The sequence below is a fragment of the Oryzias melastigma genome, linkage group LG12 (assembly GCF_002922805.2).
Source record: "Oryzias melastigma strain HK-1 linkage group LG12, ASM292280v2, whole genome shotgun sequence".
NCBI lineage: Eukaryota > Metazoa > Chordata > Actinopteri > Beloniformes > Adrianichthyidae > Oryzias > Oryzias melastigma.
In genome coordinates this window covers 7861084-7886023 of record NC_050523.1, presented here as the reverse complement: position 1 = coordinate 7886023, position 24940 = coordinate 7861084, and the positions used below count along the sequence as shown (strand labels likewise).

At 40.9% G+C, this 24940-nt stretch overlaps 1 protein-coding gene across 5 annotated transcripts in view; it reads right to left on the bottom strand.

Moving 5' to 3' along the window:
- Positions 1 to 24940, bottom strand: part of rapgef1b (Rap guanine nucleotide exchange factor (GEF) 1b) — a 44683-nt gene that overhangs the window by 1457 nt on the left and 18286 nt on the right. Inside the window, exons 2-26 of one of the 5 annotated variants that reach the window (XM_024298998.2) lie at positions 22947 to 23092; positions 22415 to 22593; positions 19559 to 19715; positions 19378 to 19466; positions 19140 to 19295; positions 18123 to 18173; positions 17480 to 17594; positions 17222 to 17402; positions 15733 to 16257; positions 13437 to 13639; positions 10945 to 11106; positions 7991 to 8137; positions 7488 to 7580; positions 5225 to 5310; positions 4933 to 5038; positions 4278 to 4353; positions 4029 to 4113; positions 3449 to 3541; positions 3026 to 3211; positions 1784 to 1868; positions 967 to 1061; positions 800 to 878; positions 612 to 713; positions 438 to 535; positions 233 to 361 (exon numbers count right to left, since the gene is read on the bottom strand). In XM_024298998.2, coding sequence (XP_024154766.1) covers positions 233 to 361; positions 438 to 535; positions 612 to 713; positions 800 to 878; positions 967 to 1061; positions 1784 to 1868; positions 3026 to 3211; positions 3449 to 3541; positions 4029 to 4113; positions 4278 to 4353; positions 4933 to 5038; positions 5225 to 5310; positions 7488 to 7580; positions 7991 to 8137; positions 10945 to 11106; positions 13437 to 13639; positions 15733 to 16257; positions 17222 to 17402; positions 17480 to 17594; positions 18123 to 18173; positions 19140 to 19295; positions 19378 to 19466; positions 19559 to 19715; positions 22415 to 22593; positions 22947 to 23092 — 3424 coding nt within the window. The remainder of the gene's footprint in view (positions 1 to 232; positions 362 to 437; positions 536 to 611; positions 714 to 799; positions 879 to 966; positions 1062 to 1783; positions 1869 to 3025; positions 3212 to 3448; positions 3542 to 4028; positions 4114 to 4277; positions 4354 to 4932; positions 5039 to 5224; positions 5311 to 7487; positions 7581 to 7990; positions 8138 to 10944; positions 11107 to 13436; positions 13640 to 15732; positions 16258 to 17221; positions 17403 to 17479; positions 17595 to 18122; positions 18174 to 19139; positions 19296 to 19377; positions 19467 to 19558; positions 19716 to 22414; positions 22594 to 22946; positions 23093 to 24940) is intronic. The other 4 variants (XM_024298999.2, XM_024299004.2, XM_024299005.2 and 1 more) reach the window with 4 other exon arrangements.

Sequence of the window (24940 nt, the reverse complement as noted above, 5' to 3'; positions counted from 1 at the left end):
TCGTTGAAGAAAGAGATGATGTCTTCGTTGCGCTTTAACTCATAATGCCTGAAGTTCAGTCAAGAGAGAAAACACACACAGCTTATACTTCAGGTCCATGATTTCAAATTTACATAATAAGAAAATATTAAAAATTAGCCAAAAAAACCCAAAACATTTTGGATAATTCCATGATACCAGCCTTTTGGAAACAGTTTATTTAGCTCCTACGACTTGTACTCTGGACACTTACACTTGCTGGAAGCGCCTCATGCTGTCCAGAATGTTGAACTGCTGCCAACGTTTGGAGAAGTTGACCTTCCCATCGATCAGGTCGGGGTTCCCCAGGTGTACAAATGTCAGGTCTTGAAGAATGAGACCTCTGTGAAGACAAAAAGAAAAAACATGTTTACCAATTCAAGCCGAAGCTCCAAAGCAAACAGACCAGATTCACTCACAAGTACGGGATGCACGGCGGCTCCACCTCGGCCAGAGCAGCCCTGTACGCCCTGAAGGAGGAGGAGCTGTCGATCAGAGTGCAGTACTCCTCCAAACCCTGACAGGAACGGGACAGAGATGTCAGCAGGGTGAAGGACAAACATTTCTGCAGACAAACCTCTCCAATCTCTCACCTCTGAGGTCTGTTTCTGCCACTCCAGCCTCCTGATGGGGGCCGAGTCCAGAGCGGACAGTATTGCCAAGTAGGAGTTGAAGTTATTCAACTTTCTTAAGTGCTTTAATGAAAAGACAAAGAGGAAATCTGTAAATAAAGAAGGAGTTTCTCTGAAAGAACGACTTTCTGGATGCAGAGAGATCAAACCTTCATAATCTTTATGAACTTGAGGAGCAGCTTCTCTCTGTCTTGGGCTTTCTCCTGCTGAATTATCAGAGATCGGACCCTAAAATGAGAACAAAACAAAAAAAGACATCACATAAATGGAGGGTGTTCTGGTTATTTAACCTGTTCTTCCCTTATTTGTGTCTCACCAATAACTCATGTTGTTAAAGTGCTCTGTGAACTGAGTCAGGTTGGGACTCTTCTCCTCATTTTGCTCTTTTGCCCAAAGCAGAACCTCCGGAATCTACAGGAGAAGAAGGAAAGTTAGTCGAGCTAAGAAAGACTTTTTTTCTTTTATAGTTGAAATGATCCGTTTTGCATCTCATTTAGCTGCAACTTTAACAAAATTTAAAATACAGATTTGTCTAAAAAAATTACAAATGGATTTAAAACCTAATTCCTTCACACCTGAATTTATTTCCACAAAGAAAGAATATATATATATATACATATATATATATATTGCTTTAAATTAGATGTTAATTTAAGGTAAATTTGGAGCAGAAATAATTTGATACTTATTTTCATCAATAGATGTCAAGGGGTTTCTTTATCATTTTACCCATGATGCATTTCATAAAAAAAGTGTCTTTCTGTAGATAACATGGAAACTATGACAGTTATGAGAAATTATGCAGAAAAACTTTCAAGAACTGAATGTTGGAGTCATCTTAAACACTTTGGAAACAAAATGTTTACGATAAAGACGTCGTGGGAGCCAATAAGAATCTGCCATTTTTTAATCTGATGGGTTTAATCTGTATGAACAAACGTTTTTGATTGATCAGATTTAGCTACAGAAATCAGTTTTTAATGCTTGCTCTACATTTAAGATTTAAAAATATATATAATTAAGATCTAATACACAAATAATAAGAAGAACTACTAATTATATCAGTTTAAGCAAAGATGAATTATTTCTTGTAAAAGCACAACCTCGGTGGGGGTGCTGGGGGGGCAACGTACCTCAATTTTGTAGAAAAGTTCAGCATCAAGAAGAGTGAGTTGATCAGCGATTTCGTGACTGCGGAAGTCATGAAGAGTTCCCGGCCTGTTGAGACACAAAGTCAAATATTTGTTACCTGAAAGCTGAAAACTCCACTTTACTAAAACAACCAAGCTTCTTAAGAATCATCATGTGTGATTCAAATCTCCATTAAAAAATGTTTAATATTTAAGATAATTTTCTTTTAATAATTGTTGTAGCATGAATATAATGAGTATTCATGACCAGCTCACATCGATGTAAATATTTATTAGTTTTGGGGTGTTTTTGAGATGTTATGAACTTTTATTTTTTAATCATGTTTTTCAGGAGTTTGCACTTTGTTTGGTCCCTTAGCAGCCGTCTCTGTCAGCACCACAGACAGCGTAATTCTTATTGAAAAGAACCTGATGTGCCTTTGTAGGTCGTTGTGTGCATTAAGATGAACTGATATATAGTTGCCGTCACTTTAAAATGTTTATTAAAAGAGTTTTATTGAGTCCAGAAGTCTAAATATTTAAATATTTAACTTTTCTGAACTGTTTTTATTTGCCTCCTCTTTAAACTAGAGACATTTTCTGCTGCGTTTTACAGCAATAAAATGTCTCTTCATAATGCAGACTTCTATTATAGTATTTATCTGTGAAAATGAGTTTAAAATATATAATAAGCTTGAAATATATATATTTTTTGTAATTTACTTTTTATTTCAGCCTTGTTTATATAGTTTTCACAATAAAGGATATCAAAAAATCATAAAAAGATAAAACAAACATTATTTTAAAGTAAACTAAACAAAAAAAAAGTAAAATAAGTAAATAAATTTGAAATATAATCATAATCATAAATATAATCATAATAGTGAGAATAAAATAAAGTCAGATCTCTCACAACATTCTGATCAGAGTCTGAAACGACGTGATTTCCAGTCGTGATCAGAATTATTATATAATAAAAACAAGTTAGACTTTCTCCATCTGCGTTCAGATGTTCTCTTTTTCCATTCTTTTTGATTATGGAAGATTTTTTCCTTCCAGAGATCACCTTAACCTTACCGGGAGGAATACTATCCATGATATTGGACATATTGGCATTAAAGCTATTACGAGTTCATTGGCTGAATCCCCTGAGAGGGAGAGGTGCTACAGAGAAAATCAGGTTGAACATCTCACTAGTATTTTCAGTAATATGCCGTTTTGTGATCTCCTCACTCAAAACCTCACCTTGCAGAGACTCCTCTGGCAGCCAGGGGCTTAAGAGAGTTAGTGTAGCGTAGCAGCTTCCTTTGCTCCACCTTATCCAGGATGTTCTTGCGAAGCACGCGGGCGAGGCTGAGCTCGCCATTACACACCAGCGTGAACACCAGGTCCATGAGCTGCTTCAAGATGTCCTCCGTCAGCTCCACCAAGCTGAAAGACATTTGTAGGGAGGTAATGAGGGAAATGGAGCATTTTATGCTCCTTTTTCTCTATATTAAATCAAATTGAGCGAAATACACTGATGGATTTCCATTCTAACTAATTATAAGCCTTTTTGTCAGCAAGTAGAGTAATTGTGGTCAATTTTAAGCCCTGATTGCAAAAAATGAAACATCTGAAATGTTTTTCATGATCTTGTCATGTATGATTCATGTCAGGCAAACTCACCACAGCTCGTCCACCACTCGAACCAGGACAAAGAAGGTGTTCTTGCTGACGCGCTTCTTGAAGGTGTCTGGACTGTGGCAAAATGTTGTATATGTGCTTTTGTGGTCAAAGATAACAAACAAAACTCCCCACAAGCAGAGTTTCATAAAAAACAACACATTTCTATTAAAAAAAAATAACATTTTTGAATGTTGGGCTTTCGTGACGAGGTTTTTCCTTCAACACTTTCATTGTCTTTCTGCCTCATTTCTCTGTGTAAACAAAATCCATCATTACACAGCGATCGCAGACGCCGCTGCGTCGCTCATTAAGCCCCGCAATAAAAGCAGCAGGACTTACACGTTTCATTAGGACTTAATTTGCTCATTAGATCCTCAATCAACCACTTAGCTGCTTGAAAATGTCAGACAGTAGAGGGGGAAAAAGCTCACAGCGGACTGAGACTAAATATGTCATTGTTTAGAGACAGCTGTGCCAAAAGAACCCTCAGAAAATAAAACATCTGTAATCACAGGAAGGTGATTCGAAAAGGAAACACAGAAAAAGCGAGTGACACACCGGATGATCTAGGAAAGGATATCTGTAGTGTAGCTTCTTAATAAGGTCTTCTGGGGTTATAAAAGTCCTATACGTAGTGAGAAAGGCCTCGCAGTACAAAACCAGATCTGTCAGGAAAAACAGAGAAAACAGCAGCAGATTTGAGTTGATGTGCAGCCAGTCAGTGTGAGGTAATTACAGCTGACAGCACAGCATCAAAGACAGCAACCGAGCATTCCAAACAACTCAGGAATAAACATCACTATAAATCTGTGTAGACACGTCGGCGTACCTTTACGGTCCGTTTCTGTAGCGTGGACCAGCAGGATGTCTCCCGATCCGGCGCGGACGTCAGGGCCGTCGTCATTCTAGAGAGAGCCCAACCAAATGAGGAGAAAGCAGAAACAAAAGCAAACAGATTTGGAGATAAATCCTGAGAGGAGCACAGGAGTGCTGGGAGTTGATGTGAAGTGATGCAGGCTTGATCAGAGTAGATTGCACCTATCCAACCCCCCCCCTCCAGCCCTCCCCGTCCTGCACCAGCTCCTCTGACGGCAAGGAAAAACTCAGACAGAATCCCCTCCGCTGCAACACATCCTTGGGCGTCGTCACAGGCATCGCTTTTATTTTACGACCCTTTCGTCTTCTTTTTAGGTAAATCATTGGCATCACATTAACCTTGCAGAGAGATGAGCATTTTTTTCACATATCTGTACATCAGACTGCACCACACAGCACAGAGGAGAAGGAGGAGGAGGAGGAGGAGGGAGGACTGGCCGGTGAGGTGGAAGGTCTGCAATTTCACAGATCTAACACCAGAGGGCAGCAGCAGCTGCTCCCTTTGCAGTCTGATTTCACAACTGAGTCACTGGCTGCAACCTTTACCCTGAGCCAGACTGTAAGGCGGACTGAACTGTGAATGCTAGCTGAGAAAACGTCTGCCGTACTTCTTGTTTTAGTGTTATCCTGCTCATGATCTCCTTGTGATCTATGAGGGAGAGCTCATCCACGTCTTCCTCGTCGCTTCCAGCCAACTCTGAAGTCTTTTGCCTCCTAAAAAAAACACAAAAACTCTATTAAGCCCAATAGTAAACTGAAAAAAACTGAAGTTTCTCACTCACTCACTAAGACATCAGGATATAAATATATATACAGTAAAAGGGATCTAATGACTCATTTATGACATCATTAGCAGCCTAATTTAGAAACTCCAAAGCTTTGATATGAACGTGACTCCACCTTTCTTTGTCCAGAGCCTCTTTGCTGTTGCTGGATGCCATCTGAGGGGTGGGGTCTTGAAGAGCATCATCAGCTGCAATCGTTTCCTAATGAGGAGGAAAGAATACTAAATAAAACGAATGCATTTTGGAAAGGTTTCATGCATCGATAAAGAGGATAAAAGCGGGGAAAAGATCTTCGAACCAGCAGGAAGGCGTGCAGCATGTTGGTGCAAGGATGAAGAGTGAAAGGGTTCCTATCAGAGTTTTTTTTTTAGCAAGAGAGCAGAAGAACCAGCAGGAAGTTTAGTGATGCACCCCAAGAACACAACAAATATTCTTTTTTTTACTGAAACTACAAAATTCCCAGTTAGCTTTCGAGTAAATTTAAATAAAAGTTGTTTGGACAATAAAGTTCCCCCATCAACTCCTAAATTAAAAAGTGTCAAAATTCTATAGTGAAGCAGCGGAACGACAAAAAAAACATCAGAATCATGAAATTCCTGGAACTGGACACCCGGCTCTTCTTCCTCTAGAGGACTCCGACATTTGATACACCTGAGCCCAAAATAAACGGAGCTGCAGGGATTTCTGATGTTGCATTTCCAGAAGCTTTTAACCTTGATGTCAATGCAAGGCCAGATGTAACACATTTTTTTTTCTCCAGGCCAGGGGTCCCCAAATGTTTTCTTGTGAGGACTGTTTTCTTCTCTGAATCTTTTGGCTCCCAAGAGGCTATTCAGGTCGTTTTGTTTCTTTATTTAACTTATTATCAATAACTATATAAATTGTAGAAAGGTGGAATAAAAAGTCACATTCTATGTGGGTATCAATCGATTAATCGATTTGAATTGATTTAAGCTTAACAGATCAATAGTCGATTCATAAAAATATCAACCAATTTACCTCATAAAGCTAAAGTCCGCTAGCTTGATGCAAACGTTTAATGGAATTTCCCTTAGGACGGCTAATGCTAACACTCAGTCGACCTACACATACATTGCTGACTAAATGAACATCTTTTATTTACTCACAGGTATGAACTTTCCAAACTCTATTAAGGAATTATTTTTTTAAAGTAACCGTTTGTAGTCTAAAACACAGTTTTTTTCCCTCATGTTTTCTTGTTCTTCTGGAATAAGGTGTAATGCAAAACCACTAGCTCCACCTAGTGGCCAAACTGAAAGGCCCTCCAGGAGAAGCAGAACAATGTTTATAATGTTATGATCTGAACATTTTTAGTAGAAAACTTGCTACACTGTATGCTATAAACAATCTCAGTATTTCACAGTATGTGAACTGTATCAGATTAATATAAATATATTCAAAACATATATAGATTATTAATGTATTTATAAACATGTGTATAAATGTGTGAACTCAGTTTGAGTTGAAGAACAGAAAGAGACGAAAAAAAAGCTGCTCTTCTCCTTCAAAATCTGCTGGAATTACATTGATCGTGTCAACAATTGAGAAAAAAAAACAAGAAAAAAAACAGTAAATCAAAGAACATAAACAATGGAGCCCCAGTGTTAAAGGGTTAATGTGTCGTCTTATAGTAACGCAGCAGAAACTTTGAATACATTCATAACATTGATGCTTCTTCCTAACACAAAATGTAAATCCTATTTTTTTCACCATTCGACTCTTCAATTAGTCGATAACTTCATACAAATATAACTACAAAAGATCCATATTTCTTCCTCTTTATTCCCAGCTTGACTTCATAGATTAAATAGACCAAAAACTGCCATTTTTTTATTCAATGTCCTTAAAACAAAATCAAATATCAGGTTTGAAATAGAAACAAACACTGCATCAGATTGTGCCAACAATGCAGCCCCTAATAATACAACCCGATGGATCAGAGCTGCCACAGATGCATTATGGGTGCACAGCAAATAGGAGGGAAAAGAGAAGCCCCCTCTGGAGCCCGGGGTAAGAACATGGGTTAGTGTTTATCAAAGTGCAGCCAGAAAGACAACGGTCACCACCAACCAGTCAGTCAACAACACTTACAGTTCAACCCTGTGAACCCCCAAGTCATGCTCGGTCAGGTTTGGCTAAACCGGCATTCCATTTTTAGCCCCGATCGTCCAGGAGATGAATCAATACCGGCTCGCTCGACGCGACACATGTGAGCGCGACATGTGGCAGCTGAGCGGGCCCCCTCGCTGCGTTTGAATTGATTCATACCCTGAGGTGACGGGCAAATGGAATTGACCTTTCACCCGAGGGGGTGAGGAGGAGGAGGAGGAGGAGTGGGGTGGCAGACAGCTACTTACTCTGAGGGAGAGAGGCAGCTCCCCATTGGCCTGGCTTGACGAGTACAAGTTGACATACTCCCCCTCCCCGCCCTCGTCATTCGCGCTCTCGCTCTACGAGAAAAGAGGAGGGACACAAACCGGGGCGTGAAGCGGCAGAGAGGGGCAACAGGCGCCTTCGCTAAGGGGTGCAGCAGACGTCAAAGTGTGTCTGTGTGGCCAAGGTCTGCCTCCGTGTGACCACCAGGGGGCACCGTGGTTGTAAAAGTACTTACTGGCAAGAACATGCAGTGCAACATGCTCCACTGGGATTCTTTTAAGACCAATAATCAGACAGCAGACAGTTTGTGGGCCGTGATAATGACAACAAGATGCCACTGAGCAAATGAGTCACCAGATTTTCATATGAGCAACACAGAACACCAAAAACAGCCGACTTATATCTGCTGAGACGAATCAGATTTGTTTTTTTTTTGTTTTTTAATTCTCCTGCTTCCAGCATCCGTCCTGTTTCAGAAGCTCACCGCTGAGGTGTGGAGAGAGTCAGTGAGAGAAGACTCAGAGGGAAGACAGACAGCCACAGAGCCCACTGAGCCAGCCAGGGAACCGCTGGGCCCGCCCCCGCTGCCATCCAGAACGGTGGCATTGGTCAAGGCAACCTGGTCCAAGCTCTGCGATTGGTAGAAAAAAGTGAAAGCAGGAAAGGAGGAAAAGTAAAAAAGAAAGGACGGGACTGAGAGATCAGAGCGAAGAAGGCAGACAGAAACAGAACAATAGGAGGCATGGAGGACGGGGGGAGGAGGAGGAGGAGGAGGAGGCGTGTTCACCTCATTCTTAAACACCTTCATTAAACACCGGACTACGGGAAGGAAGCGATGTGCCTGAACATGAAGCTTACCACACACAGACCCAGAAAGAGGGAAAACAAACCGTCACAAGACAACATGGACATAAACTAATCATTTAAATAATAATAATAAACATTAAAAACAAACAAAAAAAGATGTGCAAACAAAAAATGTGGCCAGCGGAAGAGATTCCTGCCAGATGAGATGGATCGCTAACCTGTTACAACCCGTTTCACATACCAGCGCTGTTGCAGCATACCAGCATGGAGCCATGCAGACACAAATCAATGATAAACACACACACACACACGAGGAACGCAGATGTTCATGCATCGACTCTTACATCTTTTTTCCCTTTAACTACAAAATTTTCTAATGAAGCCAAGATCCTCCAACAGACTCAAGGAACTCGGGAATGCAAACATTCCACAGTATGTGAGAGGTGGAAATGTGTGCGGATTTACGGAAGACGCTTGAAAAGAAACCGTGATTGGAGGATGAAGAAGAAGAAGAGCAGAAAGACACGGTTGAGAAAGAAAAAGAAGGGGGAAATGTGTTTTCCATCAAGTTCATCTGGCGATGCATTCCTCTTTAGATATCCAGAGGGAGACCCGCACCGTATCTTAGCGTGTCTTCGAGCATCATTGGGGTCATTGTGGGTTAACTCTCCAAAAAATACAGCTGCTCAGGGGTCAGATCAGCCCCATGCTGATGATAGCACACACTGACCGCAAACCGATCCATTCCCAAAGAAGCCCTGATGGCTGAAACATTCCTTCCTGACCACCATGAGGTTACGTTTATGATCTCACAGGCCTGATGGCTTCCTTAAGATATTTTAATTGGCTGCAAAAACACACAATGAAGGACTGTATCTGCGAGGACAGCTAAAACTAAAGAGAGGGTCAAATCATTCCCTGTCATGTGGAGGAATGCTTCAGTGCAGCAAGCAAACACACACACAACTGCACACACTGATGCATAAGCGCACAATACTGCAAACACAGGTAGGCAGAATTGTCGGAACCCCTTTGTGGTTAAAAGAAAAACCCACAATGGACACTTAAATGCAGTCATAAATAGAAACCTAACTAAAAAAAATAATAAACAACACTAAAAATAACGATTATGATTTATTTTTTCATCAAAATCATTTTTAGGGCAAACTTAAGAGACAAATCTAGACAAAAATGACTAAATCACTCAGTCTGCTCATTTAAAAGTGATAATAGTCACTGTAGTGTTTTGTGACATGCTCTGCACCACACTGAGCATGGACCACAGAAAGAGAAATTTACTTCAAAATCCACTGAGATCATCTTTCGATCCATTTTAAAAGTGTTCCAGTGCTCTTTCAATTGTGATTATGCTGTTTTTAGCCAAAATTTAAAAAAAAAACTTTTTTTTACAGGGACAGCTTCTGTAGGGTGGCTGGTGCTCATTAGAAAATGACTTATGAATTGTGGGCGGGACTGTTGGAGCATAGTAGCCACGCCCCTTTCCCCATAGTGGAGCAGAGCAGGCAGCTTGTGGTCTCAACTCTGGCATTTTTTTATCTGCTCCGAATTTACAATGATTTCAATAAAAAAAAAAAAATCAAAAATACAATTTAGAGCTTATTTTTTTATATATGTCCCCAAACATCAGAAAAAATGCCAAAAGAGCATGTTAAAAACAACAAAAACACAATTTTAAAGTGTAACCAAACCCTAAATAAATTTTTTTGTCTGTTGACTCCTATAAATGGGGCTTTAAATTTGCTCTCTGTTGCTCATTGCCGTATTTTTGACTAATTAAAATAAACTTGTTTAATTCTTGAAAATATAGTCAAAAACCGTCTGTGTGCTGCCCCCTATGGGTTGAATTGAAATCTGTGATTGGTCAAACTATTTAAGTCTCACATCATTTCAAAAGTCCCACGTCATGATCTGCAGCTCCAGTAATGATAACAGTCCCGTTCCCCAGCTCCACCCCTCTGACTGGATTTTCACATTTCCGCTGTGGGTGGAGTCAACCTCCAACTTCCCTGTTTGGTTACCCTTTAAACTCTGCTGAGCATTTGTAGATGATGACAGCTGAAGAAAGCAGCTTTTAAATGCAGAATTTCCTTGAGTAGAGTGGATAGAAGTATCTGTTGACAGTTGCAGGGAAATGAATTCTTTATAAAATAAAGTTGTGCAACATTCACTATTGTTGTTTTTTCTATATCAATAAAGATTTTTTCTAATAAGTACAATTTTCATTGGTTTATTTCCTTTAATTTTATTATCTATTTATTTATTTTTTGCAAGTTTGAGAGTCAGCAAAATAATCTAAAGTGACTTCTTTGAACTTTGTGGGTTTTCCTTTCATGACAGATGGTCACCAACAATTTAGTCTACGTCTGTATGAAAGTGTCAAAATAGAAAATGAAAAAAAATCCAGCAGCCTAAATGCACAAGTGGCTCAGCAGAAGCATAAATTAAAAGACCACATAAAAACCAAAGCCGTGACCTTTCGGGGATAACCTTGCCGTAAGCTTCAAAGATGACCAAACTGGATCACGCGCGGGTCATGGCGGCTCGTGTCACCCACGCCAAAGAGGATGATGGGAACGATTGTATAGCTGGGCGAGGGAGGGGGGAACTCACCGTGGGTGTGGCCAAAGACGCCTGGCCGTTCAGGTAGGAGTTAGAGACGGACATGCTGAGGCCCAGCCCAGAGCCTGCCTCCTCCATGGCCGCCACAGACGGCTGGAGGTGGCAGGAGAGCGAAGAGGAGGAGGAGGAAGAAGGAGAGGAGGAGTGGGAGGCCTAAGGAGGAAAAAAAAAGGATGGAATCGGAGGGTAAAGAAAGAGAGAAGAAAGAAAAGAAAGAGGGGACAGTTTGATTACAGTAGGAAGCAAACAGCAGATTTATGTCAGCAGAAAAGTGGTGGGAGATCCGATGTTAAAAGGAGGAGCTAAAAGATATAAATACAACAGAAGGGGATGTTATGTCAAACAAGTTTTCTTCCTATGAAACCTTAATGAGAAAGCGTGTATGTGATGCATTGAGGTAACCGTTTTCTGCACTGATGTGTCCTCAGAGCTTTTACTGTCCTTCGCTTTGAAGGCTCCGCAGAAACCAGGCCAACTAAAACGTGGACCAAACTGAGCCAATATGTTCTGCTTTGGGCTTTCCCTCCCACATTTCCCCTTATCTACACAGCAGCTGGAATTACTTTTTTTTTTTTTCAAATCCGTGTAAAGTCGCCAAAGCATGTAAGCCTTTAACACGGGTTTATGCAGGGGCAAACAGGCTTATTCCACTGGGCCACGAGCTCATCAAGCCCAAAACATGGAGTCAGATTAGGACTCGTGGCTGCAGCACAGATGAGAACAGAGCGACTGTTTATTCAGATAAAAAAGAATGACCAAAAAAATAGATTTGGTGGCAAAAAGAGGACAAAAGACAGGAGGGATGGCCTTGGGTGTACTGCAACTCGGCCATAAAGGAGGCAGCATTATACCCCGGAGAGGAGCATCATCACTCACTGCCACAGAAGTGCTGTTCTCAATAGGACTGCAAAGCTCCAGGCCAACCGCAGATCACAGTCACCTGTTTGTCGGACGCTCTGTGAGCCCATCTGTTTCTCAAAGGACAGTTTTGGAGAAAATGTTGAAAGATTTTCATTAGATAACTTCTGTAAATCTGTGTCACAAGGATTGCGGGGTATGGTGGCCATTAAGTCCAAATCATGACAACCAAAGCAAAATTCCAGAAACTAAAACACAATTCTAAGAAAATGGAATGAAATGTTTTGGAAAACAAAAGTTATGAGGAAAAGAAAAAACACAACTGGAAAAGGTAGTTTCTATGAGACATCACTGATTGGATGATGACATTTGAGTCATTTTAAATGGGTTTTTGTACAAAAAAAAGTTATAGCTTCATACTAAAAAAACTTATATATAAAATTGTGTTTCCAGTTTCTCCTGCTCGTTTCCATACATTTTTTGGCAAGTAAAAACTGAATCACATTTTGAGTGATTTCAGCAATCTTATTATCAAAATGTTTAAGTATTGATATATTTTATGGTCTTTGCAATTTTTCAGCCCCATTGAAAACAAATTGGAAATTCTTCCAATCCTTCAAAAATTTTGAGCACTTTTGCAACCAATGCAATATTACTATCAAAACGTTCAGGACATTCCTGCTTGTACTTTTGGTATTCATACCTTTTAGGCATTTAAAAATTGCTTCAAAATTTTTGCATTTTTTTCCAAGAAACTTCAAATACTTTGTGCACTTATATAACCAATGCAATACTGGCATCTAAACTTTCAGCACTTTCAGGACATTAAGTAGAAATTAAAGTAAATTGCTTCAGTATCAAAAAGCATCAACACTAGCATTATCGCAGGTAATGCAACTTTTCTAGTTATTTTAACATTTCATTTTGATGTCTGGAAATTACTTTTGTTTTCTGAAATGTTCTTCTTTTCTTATTTATGGAGTTTCTGCACTGAGTGATTTGTACTTCAGGGCCACCGTAGTAATTTAATCATTACAGATGCACAAAGTTTATAACAACTAAACCACAAGTAAAAATGTGTCACCAGAAGTTATTGTAAAAGTGTGGCTTTAAATTGAGAAGTGTAGTGACCCCCTCGACCGTCTTCCCTCCACTGACTCACTGGCAGACAGTTGTCTCAATTAACCTAGACGCCACCCCAGATTAAGATAGGAGCACTGGATCTGATGTGGAGGCTGATAAGCCGGGTTTTTATCTGCCTCTAACAAGCAAACACCTCTGTGAGCGAACAAATCTCTGCTTTGGCTACAGGACGAGGGAGAGATAGAGAGAGGGGGGGTTGAAAAGGTGAGGAGATAACAAGATAGAAAAAGCGCAGAGAGAAAAGGGAGGAGAACTGCAGCCGAAATGCCCTTTAGGTTCAGTCCAGATCGCACTTTGCATTCCTAAATCTTTTCACAGAGAGAAAGTAAAGACGGCTGTTTTCTTGACACCATCAGAACTTCACAGGTTCAAACAAGCATTTTCTCGTACGTGGTTGTTTGTTGGACAAAGCACAAACAAACGGACCCTTTTAATCGATGAATGTCAACTTAAATGGCAGCATTTAGGGGGGCGTTCCTTACCAGTTGTCTTTGTTTCGGTGGCAGGGCTGGGGGCAGCACAGACTCGTGAACCGAGTCGGTGCTGCTGAAAGAGTCATTGAAGCCACAGACCTCCTGGAAACGCTTGTTGCGCTGCTCGTATATGCTTTCACTCTGAGGCATCTGGTAGAAAACCGAAGGCTGCGGCTCCGAGTAGTCCTCCACAAACTGCATGTACTGAAGAACTGGGGCGAGAGGGAATATAAAACAGCCATTGTTTCACTTCTGCATAATGACAGCATTAAGAAAGGAACAGTGAAAAGTAACTTTTCTGTCCAACACAGCGGTCCCTCGAAGGGAAGTGAACATTTGTGGCCAAATAGAAATGACAAAGTTAGGCTGAATACCAAATAGTTTCTGGATATCAAAAGTGGATGCTGAGTTTTTAATTATTCTCTAAATGTTGCATAAATAGCCTGGAATACATTTAGAAATGTTTATAGTAAGCATACCAATGTTTTTCATTTAAATGAGGCTAGGCCTTTAAACAAAATATCAATTCCAACAGTAGATGTGCTAATAACGTAAACAGTAGATTGGTAGCTCCACTTTTGCTGCACATTACAGTTCTTTCTGTCGCTTTCAGTGACTGTATATGAGAACTGGACCGAGTGAGAGTGACATCATCCATAGAAAATGGCCAATTCAGTCACCATTTTTTCGCAATATGGACATCGCCATGTTTGGAGCCAGAAACCTTCAGTTAGAAGTGACTGGTCAACATTTCTATGGCAACCAATCTCACCAATCATGAATCAGCTTGTGGGAAGGCCACACCCCCATCATTTAAAAAAAAAGTTTAGGTCAATCTTTCAATCTAACGTTTAAAATATTTGATTTGAGAACACAAACTTTCATTGAGGCATCTGATTAGCCAGTTTATAACCTGAATAATTTGCACTACAGAAACTGTAAGATGACAAAAATTCAAGAGAATTAGCAAAAACCTGTTTTAAAAAAGGAGCAGAGCAAGTATGGGTATTTTGACAAATATAATGACTGAGTATTAGATGTTTATTTCTCTGTAGAAGTCTATGGGATTTTGGCTTCTAGGAGCCAGCGGGAACTTCTCGTTTGGGGTCACTCAGTCCAGTTCTCATATACAATCAATGCTTTCAATCACTTTAAAATACCTTCAAACTGCCAACGTTTTAAAGACGTCGCAAAATCGCTGTTGCCCGTTGAAACTTTGATATGGTTATTGCATCACACACCACTAATTGACCATATTTTAACTCAGTCCCCTCCAGATGTTAAATGTTGCTCTTTTTTGCCATTTGTGGCCCCATACAACACAGTGTTAAAAGTAATATTACAAGTTTTTTTCTCGTAAATTTACAACTTTTCATCTCATAAATTTACGGGTCTTAATCTAGTAAATTTACTAGATTCAAATTTAAAACATTTTTTTGGCCCTAATACTCAGTCGTAGCCCAAAATATTATGTTGAAAATTTAGTTATTGAATACTGCCTTTTCTTTATAGCGCATTGGGTTCTGCATTCTGATTGGCTGTAGAATATTGTCAATCTCCTCCATGCGCTGTCGCCTTTCAGTTTGTCAAATTGGCATAAATCTTCAACTGCGAGCAGATCTTAGGTTCCATTCCATAATGCTGGACTTATTTTTCTATGAAAGTGTTCATGTCTGTCTAATAAAAGTTAATGAAGTGTGTTATGAGAAGGGTTTTACAACCTTAAAACATCTAGAAAAGGCATAAAAATGAAGCTAGCTAAGTATTTATTTAGATTTCACCTGTCCCAGGTTATTTTAGAACAAAACTCCCTGCGATAAACGAGGGAACACTGTAATAGATTTGATATTTTTCTGTGCAGTTGAGGCTCAAATGAATGGAATCAATATTTTCACATTTAGATCCTCGCTGCCGTCGTCATCATGCCATCATCAGTTAGGACAGATGACCAAGGTCTTCCGCAGAAACAGTCAACCAGGAAGGGCTGACTGTATGAATGACATAATGCTGGAGCTGGTGCACAAGTGCAGCAGGCAGGGGAGGAAATGACCAAATATTGCCCTCTGCGCCCCCGAAGCCAGAACCATTGTGGCACATCCTCGGAATCACTTCCCGTCTATTGAATAATTCTCTGACTGAAGCGTTGCCGTGTCGAGCTGATGACGAAATGCTTCTTTCCTTCCCTCCACTCATTTCTCCGTGGCTCTTTGTTGCCTGCTCTCCTGCCCTGCCCTACATTCATCTCATTTAAAGGGTCTTTCCCTCCCCCATAACATCCCCAGCCGCACCTTTCCCCCGTTCTTACTGTGCTTGCTTTTCTTCTCCGGCAGCGGCGGTGGGCTGGCGGGAACGTCTGCATTTTCGCTGGCAACGTACTGGGAAACGAACACGCCCCCGTTTGTCTGGGGCATGGGCGAGATGGGGGTGAAAAGGGGGAACGGGGGAGTGGGGTGGAGCTCTTCCTCCGACAGGTTGTCGTACTGAGACGGATAGCGCTCGTATAGCACCCTGGTCCCCCCGTCGGAGGAGAAGGACGACGTTTGGGTGCTGCGGCGCTTCTTCAAGGGCAGGGCGGGGGGAGCGCTGATCCGCGAAGACTGGAGGGGATTAGTGTGATTTGGCTGGGGGGTCCAATATTCAGACTGCTGGGGTGGAGGAGCGCTAAAGCGGGGATGGGGAGGATGCTGTCCGGGAACAGGGGACGAGGATTCGCTGTGAGACTCGGGCAGGGGGCTGAGGCAGCCCCCTACTGGGATTGGAGGGAGATTATCCCCGGCAGACAAGTCCTGGTGAAGAAAGTCATAATCCGGGTCATAGCTCTCCGTGTTATCTGGAAAGAGAAAAAAAAGACACCCGATTTAAAATTATGATCATGTTATCAAGTTAAACCAATATTTAAAATAATCCTTCCAGAAACATTCTTCTTGAGTTATCGTAACCCTTTAACTGCCTGCTCAACCAAATGTGGGGGCACATTCTGAAAACGCGTCTATAAAAATATTGATTGTGTGTATTTCCCCATAAAGTACGGAAGCCCTAAAGGGACAGTGAAGGAAAAAAAATTTGAAGTAAAAAAAAATGATTTTTTTCCCCCAAAAATTAGAAAATTACAAAAATGTGTTTTTCTACTAAGAAATTTAAAAATCTTGTGCACTTTAACAAAAATGGTTCTCGTTTGTAACTAGTCACGTTAATTAAAAAAAAAAAAAAACCCACAGAGATGGCATAAGACTCTTCATGTGAAAGAGTCTCATCCTCCCCTGTAAATCTGCAGCAATGGAACATTCCATCAGCAGCAAGTTAGAGAGACTCTTCCAAGATTTTCAAAAGAAAAAAAGCGGGACATAACCAAGCTTTGATAAAAGGAAAACACAAAGAGAAAGCAAAATTATTGTTGCAAAGCTTCTAAAAGTGCAGGAAGAAAGACAAAACAGGAAAAAGACAAACAAAATTAAAGGAACTCAAACAGAAAACGATGAAAGTTAAGAATGAGAAGGCACAGAAAAAGGCAAAAGAAGGGCCGGAAAATTGTAATTTTGAGATTTAAAGGGTTTTGTTTTGTTCCATCATTCAAGAAATTATAAACATTACAGACGTTTTACACTGTGTATGGAGGATTAATTATGCAAATGGACCCATCTTACCCCCAAACTGCTAAGTCTGCCACCGAGTCTACTTCAAAACTATTTGAGTAAATAGGTTTTATGAGGTTGTTCTTGCGTATATATGAAGATTTTCTCATTTCTGTTTTCTTTAAATGACGTTTTAAAAAAAGATAAGCAGTGAATTTTTACCTAGTGTCTCACAGCTGGTGTTTCGAGAGCACTGCCCACTGTCATGCTCCATGGAGGACAGCTGTTCGTCAGACTTGCTGAGTTTTCCCATACTGCTGCACGGAGACAGACGGGGAGAGTCCCCACCGTAGGAATGGCTCCCCCCGGAGAAACGCCTCTGGTGGAACTCCTGCTCGTACCCCTGCAGGAACACAGTAAGGCAGCAACATCTTTCCGCTGTTCGTCGCACCGACGCGCATCGTAAAGTTGATTTCTTACCGGTCTGTGGTCGTTACACGGCAAGCTGGAGCCGCGGGTCATTGGAGCGACCACTGCCACGGGTGTGGGCGAAGGGGCCGACTGGCGCTTCTTGGGAGGAAGAGCTGGGGGCGGGCTGTCACAGACAAACGCACACAAGCGGAATTGTAACAAAAACAAAAAAATAAGAGGAATAATGGCCGTAAATTTGCAAGGTTAACCAGGCAAGCACAAGAAACAGCCACTTCACATGTACGCACACAAAGGCCCACTTTAAAAACATGAACATTCTCCCTCCAGCAGCACGGCGAGGTGAAACTGAGGGCGTTTCATGTTAGCCTCTGTCTGCCATGAGATGACCTCATCCCAACCTGTCAAACCTGAACACGCTAAGGGAGTAAATATTAGGATGGGGGGGCACGAGCGAACACAAGCGACCATGATATGGAAGGCTTGCGAAATGACACATCATAGGTCAGTCACACACGGTCATGCACTCGACCAGCCCTGATTGGATGATGAGGTCTCCAGGAAACAACAAGGACACACACTGTGGGGGAAATGCAAACATGCAAGTCGACAGCTTTCATCCAAATCAGAAGCTTCATGGGGCTCGAGGGCGGGATGTTATTATGGAGCTGGAGGAACCCATGGGCTGACATACTTCTCCTTCTGAGAGGGTCTCCTTTGGCCAGCGTCAGCACTCAACTGCGCTCTGTTCCCAGAATCCAAAGGGAGACCAAGGATGAAAGAGACACATCACAAAGAGTAAGGGAGGAGGAGGAAGAGCAACAGACAAAATGAACACGGTTTTAAACCTGAAGTGACACAAAACCGAAATAAATAGATTAAAGACCCACTCTGATGAAAATTGTAATTTTAACATGTTTTTGTGGCATTTTTCTAATGATGGAGGACATATATTAAGAAAATCAAGCTTAAAATCTGCATTTAAGAGTATTTCTTTATTCAAATCTTTGTGAATCAGTAGTATATGGAAAAAACGTTATATGAAAAAGATCTCTTAACATCGTCCGTGTCTTCTATACGTTGGAAATGGGATAAACACAGACGCCGCTCCATGTAGCGATCAGGCTAAAAACATTAGCGGCTAGCTCCTCCCACACAGGACCGTGGCATCAAGCTAAGGAACACATTTTTTGACAGGCGGAGAGCAGTGAATTAGCCGCGCAGTGAAAAAGGGACAAGTCACACAAATTTGTTGAGCAAATTGCAGTTTTTGTTGCATAGGTTGGGGGTGTGAGGGGCTGTAAGCTAGTGTGACAGTGCATAAACACAACTACTCTGTAGAAACTATGGTCTAGAAAGCAACACAGGTTGTTTTATCTGGGCTAAAAACAGCATAATCATCAATAAAAGACCACTAAGTAAGATGATCAGAGTGGACTTTAAGCATCGTTTTGTTAAAATTCTCAAATAGTTGGATGAATTCATCATGGAGTGAATGAAAAAAATGAAGGACCAGCTCATATGAGCACAACAGAAAATATATATAAAAAAGAAAAATGATGAATTAATGAAGTAATTTTCTAAAAGCCCCCCAAAAAGGACATGATTCTTAAGCACTGTGGGTAAAATTTCACATTTTTATAAATAAACCACCTTCAGAAATTCTGAAAATGTATAATATTCCTTCTCCAGAATGAATCCTCATCCTCACCTAAGCTCAGCCATTTTGGCCTCTGGAAGCGGGGGTTTGGGAGGGGCCACGTCCTCATCTGCTAGTTCAGGGGCAGACTCTGCAGGAGAAGCAGCTGGGGCGGCCTTCTTTGACACTTCCTGCTCCCGATCTATTAGATGCGTCTCCGATGACACACTGTTGTGAACACAAAGCCGAGACAGTGAGTTCATCAACTGCTCTGATCGAGTCTGCTCGTCCCAGCATGCTTTGCTCTAACCTCTCCGCTGGAGCGACAGGTGGTGCCGGTTTGTTAGGGGTGGTGGGCGATGGCTGCTCCTGTTTCTCTATGGTCAGCTTCACCAGCTCCTATTTGGAGACAGACACAACAGGCTCTGAATGAATGCGACACAGCAAGATGTCAACACTTCCTAGGTTCCCTCTGGCAGGACAAGACCTACCTTCACTCCATCCAGCACTGCCTTGATGACACCAGTCACAGCTGCCACATTCTCCTTGTCCTCCAAGTCGATACCATCCAGCATGACCTGGTCAGCCCAACGGATGAGGTTGCCCAAACTCTGGTAGACGCGACTGTGGCAGGAAGTCAGCGCCGTGCTGTTGGCGAGGGGGGAAAAAGGTTGGGCAAAGTGTCATCGGGAAATGTTAAAAAATAAACAGGAAGTTATTAAAACATAAGAAAAAATGTGGTGAGATCAGGTGTAAAGACAGGAAATGGAAAAATGGGAAAAACGTATAAAATGAATTACTGTTTGTCAGTGGGGGAAATTGTTCATGTAAAAATGTTGGAAATATTGTTTTGTGTATTTAAAAGAAGTTTACTCTTAAGAGTGTATTCATGTTTTTCTTCAAAAGAGAGGAACATTATTTTATAACAGAATGGATATTTTTATGTTTGAATCATGCAGATCAAAAACTAATATGAAATGGAGATGTCCTGTTTTTGGGACAAAAACTTAAAATTGGATTAAGAAATTAAATTAGTTAATACAGTGAAAAATGTGGTTACTGTTAAAATGTCAAATAAAAATATGAGCAAAACTGATGAAAGTATGAGTGGAAATGTCTGCATTCGTTTATGGGCATAGCATTTCTATCATATGTTTATTATTTGTTAAATTGATGTTCAATTTTCTTTTATTGTGTTCTGTCTCCTTGGTTTTTGAATGGACTTCGATAAACATAAGGCTTCAGCCATGATTTTTATGTTAATGATTAAATAGGAAAGTGAAGTAGTAAATTGTGAAGTTTTAAATACCCACTGCTTAAAAACAAAAACAGATAAATTAGTTTTGTTTTTTTAACAAGTTCTTGTGGAATTTTTCTGATGATCGAGACCATTGTGAATCAGGAGCAGAAGAAAAACTGTCATTTTTAAGAGTGCACAGTTGCAAGAGAAAATATGTGAACCCTTTGGGAGTACCTCAAATTCTGTTTTAAATGGACATGTGATGTGTTTTTCTTTTTTTTTTATCTCAATCTAAATCACAACGATGGAGAAAAACATTGCTTGCTTAAATCACACCAAAATATATATTTTTAGAGGTTTTTTTTATTGAATAGTGTTTCCAGTTTATGCATGAATCCAAGTGATCCTAACGAGTTCACATATTTTCTCCTGCAACTGTATTTGTGACGTAGAAAATACGCTTTGCTGGTCACAAGCTCAATACTCCGCTTCATTCTCATTTATCCACTTTGAGGCAACTAAATTCAAGTACTTCTTTGTTTTTTCGTCTGAGCTGGTATGTAACTCAAACTGTATGTCTGGATAACTCCAATATCGCTTGCCTATTTTTAGTTTTTTTTACTGGTAATGTTAGGTTGGAGGTGTGAGGGGCTGTAAGCTAGCAGGAGAGAATGTAAACAGAGAGCTCTCAGCAACAAGGAAGGGTAGAGGGGGCGGGGTTGCTCCACAGCAACAGTTTTTTAACTCCGAAATTCTACTGCCGCTCTGTAGAAACTGTGTCCTAGAAAATGACAGGTTTTTGAGTTTGATTAGAAAACCAGATAATGTTAGCAGTTTTTTTTTCTTTTTTTTTTTTTAACTAAAAGTGTAGTCCACTGGATAGAGTAGCTTTGCTGTCAAGACGCTCTACCACTAGGCCACTGAGCTGGTAATACAGACAGCTACAACTGCGGAGGTCGAACTATAAGCTCCCTAGCACTAACAATAGAGAGTCTAAGCGCTCGGGGAAGTGGGGTGTTGTTTCTCCCTGTAGCTGACGGTACATTCAGACCTTAACACTAAGGTGTGGCAAAGGCTTGTATCAACATGCTGCAGCTGATTCACACACAGGGGGAATATCTTTCCACCGTCTCCACAGGGCTTAGCTCTAAAGTGAGTGGAAGACAGCTGAAGCTCTGGGAATTAGAGGGACTCTATAGATGGAGACACACGAGTTGTAATGCAGTTGAACGGGTAAACGGGTTCTAGTAAAAGGTGGTAGCTTTGTGTGCCGTGTCAGAATCACTACGGTTTGTGGTTTGGCAGAGCTCGCGTAAGGATTTTATCAGCCATCGCTGCAGTGTGAAGAGACGGCGTTCAAGCTTTCACCAATATTGGTTTAAGTTGCTTCAAAGAAGTGTTTGTTGAGCAAATTGCTTTTTGTGTATGCACCTTTTTTGACACACAACAGTAACCTGATGACTGCATTTGCCAAAAAACAAACAAACTTGTAGTTGGGTTGCAAAATATTTACCCTGCAGCCATATTTTTTTCTATTTCTGCCTTTAGCCTAAAGCTGTAGTAAAACTTCTGTATGGCGCTCGGGTCCCATCCTTAGAGACGACTGTTTCTCAGCAATAATCCATCAAACAAATCAAATAAACACACGGCTGAGAGATACAGAATCTGCCACCTCTAACCTCCACACCTTCATCTGAACTGATGGATGAGGGGAAAGGCGCAAAGACAAAGGCGGAGGAATTCCAGAGTGTCCCGACAGTCCAAATAAACTGCAGCTGAGCTTACTTTCACAGAACGGGTTTAATTGAAGCAGATTGGAAGTGAAAGGAAGTGAAGTCAGATAGCTCATTCTCTATTCCTCAAAAGTAGCATTCCTGATAGTCAGACAGGAATAAGGGAGTTTCACATTATTGCAACTCATAAGCCTGAGGTATTAGGTTAAGTAAGGCCTAAAGGTGAAGGGTGTCATCAGTCTTAATATATCCTAACCTCTCAGTTAAAACCAATGTTGTGCAAGTCTCATCGTGCAACCAATTGGATTTACAGTTTTGTTGTAAAATCAAATTCAAGCTTCAATAGTACAACAGAAACACATGGTGTGGCTCACCTGTGCTGTATCCATGCCTCTACCTGAACCAGAGGTAGAATTGCTTCCAGCACTTTGCTGGCTGAGCCTGGGAGCATCTCCAGTACCTTCTTCTCCACCATCATTTTGTCCACAATTGCCTTGAAGTAGCGCAGTGCACTGACCACCTCCTTCTCGTGCTCTTCTAGCCGGCTAACTTTCTGCAAAAAACACAAAATATAAAAAAAGGTTATTACTGATTAAACCTTTTGCAACACTAGAGAAAAAAATACAGTGTAGGTAAACAATATTAAATATGGGTTATTAAAACTCTGCTTTGATTCCGCTATCACTAAAACATAAACAAAGGAATCCATTAAGGAAGCAGCTCGGCTTTCATCACGTCTTTAAGCACCAGCTGCAGCGCTGCCGGGTTCCCTGGTGATTGGGAGGCTATGGGACGCAGCAGGGAGCCTTTTTCATAGGTGGCAAGTAACAATAGAATATGGAAGCAGAAAACAGAACTAAATAAAAAAATCATGAACAGGGAAAGAGAAGAATTCCTGTTACTCACCTTGTTAGCAGGTTTTTCAGCACTCTTGGCCGCTGGCTCGGGCTGCGCCTGCTTTCCCTTCTTGGAAGGAGTCCTTTTGATCTTGGGAGAGTGGAACTTGTCCTTCAGTATCATGGTGATGGTGGACAGATGGGATCGTTGAGAGTCTTTGGGACAAAAAGAAAACAGAGGACTTTGTGTTATTTGCTGTAACGTGATCGGGGTTCACAGTTGGGATGGGCGACATTTCGCTGCCAGTATCCGTATCGGCTGATATTTGCATAATTTGACTTTATCTGTATCGGTCCAATATGAAAGAAATTCCACGAATATTGTTCTGACTGTTTCCAGATACATTTGAATACTTGTTTCTAATAGATTCCCGGCATTGGGAAGCTTATGTTTACAGTCATAGTCATATGACTGTTTTCAGGTTATTTTTCCTTTTGATAAGGATATACAGTGTTCCTAATAGATTGGGAAGTTTATGGTTTACACTTGAATCTAATAGTCAGTATATTGATGATTTCTGGTTCCAAAATGGTGACATCCGTATTACCCAAAAAATGGTGGCTCAATTGACATCATTTGGTTGGAGCTGGAAGTAAGCCATTTTCTATGGGTGACATCACACTCACTCAGTTCAGTTCTCATATACAGTCAATGCAGCATACGAAGCAGCAATACAGAAGAGAAACTTGCATGTTTCTTGTGATGTAGAGAAATTTCCTGGACAGTTCTTAAAAGTAGTCCACATCCGTATATATGCCACAAACAAGGAAAGAGCAGACAAGCATGAATTTAATAATGAGATAAAAAGCACTTGGTGGTTCTGGAATCAGCTGAGTAATGGGAGTCTGTGTGTTCATGGTTAAGAGGGGAAAAAAAGAAGTTCCTCGTCTCCATTAGCGGCACAATAATTGATCGCCGGCTCGTGGTCCTCCTTTGCCCCTTTGACTCCCTTATCTCCGCACTAAAGTGAAACGAGAGATAAAAAAACTAACAGCAGCAGTGGGAGCCGGCAGGAAGTGTGGGTTGGATCGGCGACAAAATTGCCCCAGTATCAGCTGTAATCTCTCTGCAGCTCGATGACAGCGGGCTCTGGCATTCCACGGCCATCCGCATAAAGAATGCAGAACAGCAATCAACAGAAGCAAAAAAGCCACCAATCAGGCGTACATCTGCGGCATCGATCAACCTCATATCCACCCCACTGTTCTTATTCTCCAACGTTAATCCTCGTCAGACTTTAACCACAGCAGAAGCAACGATTGCAGTCTATGACGGCAGTGAGGCTCATCACAAATGTTGATGAGACACTTCCAAAACAAATGAATGACTCCTCTCTTGTTTCCCTCATTTTATTTTTAAATGCCGCACAAATAAAACCTCTACAGTGGCTGTTTTAGCAGCATGAGTAACTCACTTGTATTAAAAAAAAAAATGATTCAACATTTTACAGAATTACAGAAAGTTGATTAATTCTTCGTCATGGGTCTTGCCCTCATTTTACAAATCCAAACAAGTTTGTTGCATTGAGAAAGTCAGAAATGCATCTTTTTCACAATTTAGTGATTTTACCACAAAGGAAATCTAGAACATTGAGAACAAAACACATCAGGAACAAAAAGGCTAAATGAGAATTTCACAAAATTCAGTCCAAATGGGAATAAACAAAACCCACAAAAGACAAGGACCTTGATTTTTTTTTAGAGACTTAGTACTGACGGTTAAAAGTCAGGAACAACTTTACTGCTAAACAGCTGTTTGGATCAACACAATAAAGTTTAGCCCATGAGGTTTTCTGCTTCCTCAGGGAACCCAGATATGACATTTATAGTTTGTATTGAGGCTTTTCCTGTTTTTTTTCTGTGACTAAACAGAGTAAGATTTGGTACAAGACTCACTGGAATCTCCTTTTGAATTGAGCCTTAAACTGGTGCTGGAGTTCAGAAGCAGTTCCATGGGAAAAAGAGAAGCATACGACATGATTTATAGAGCAGATCCTCAAGACA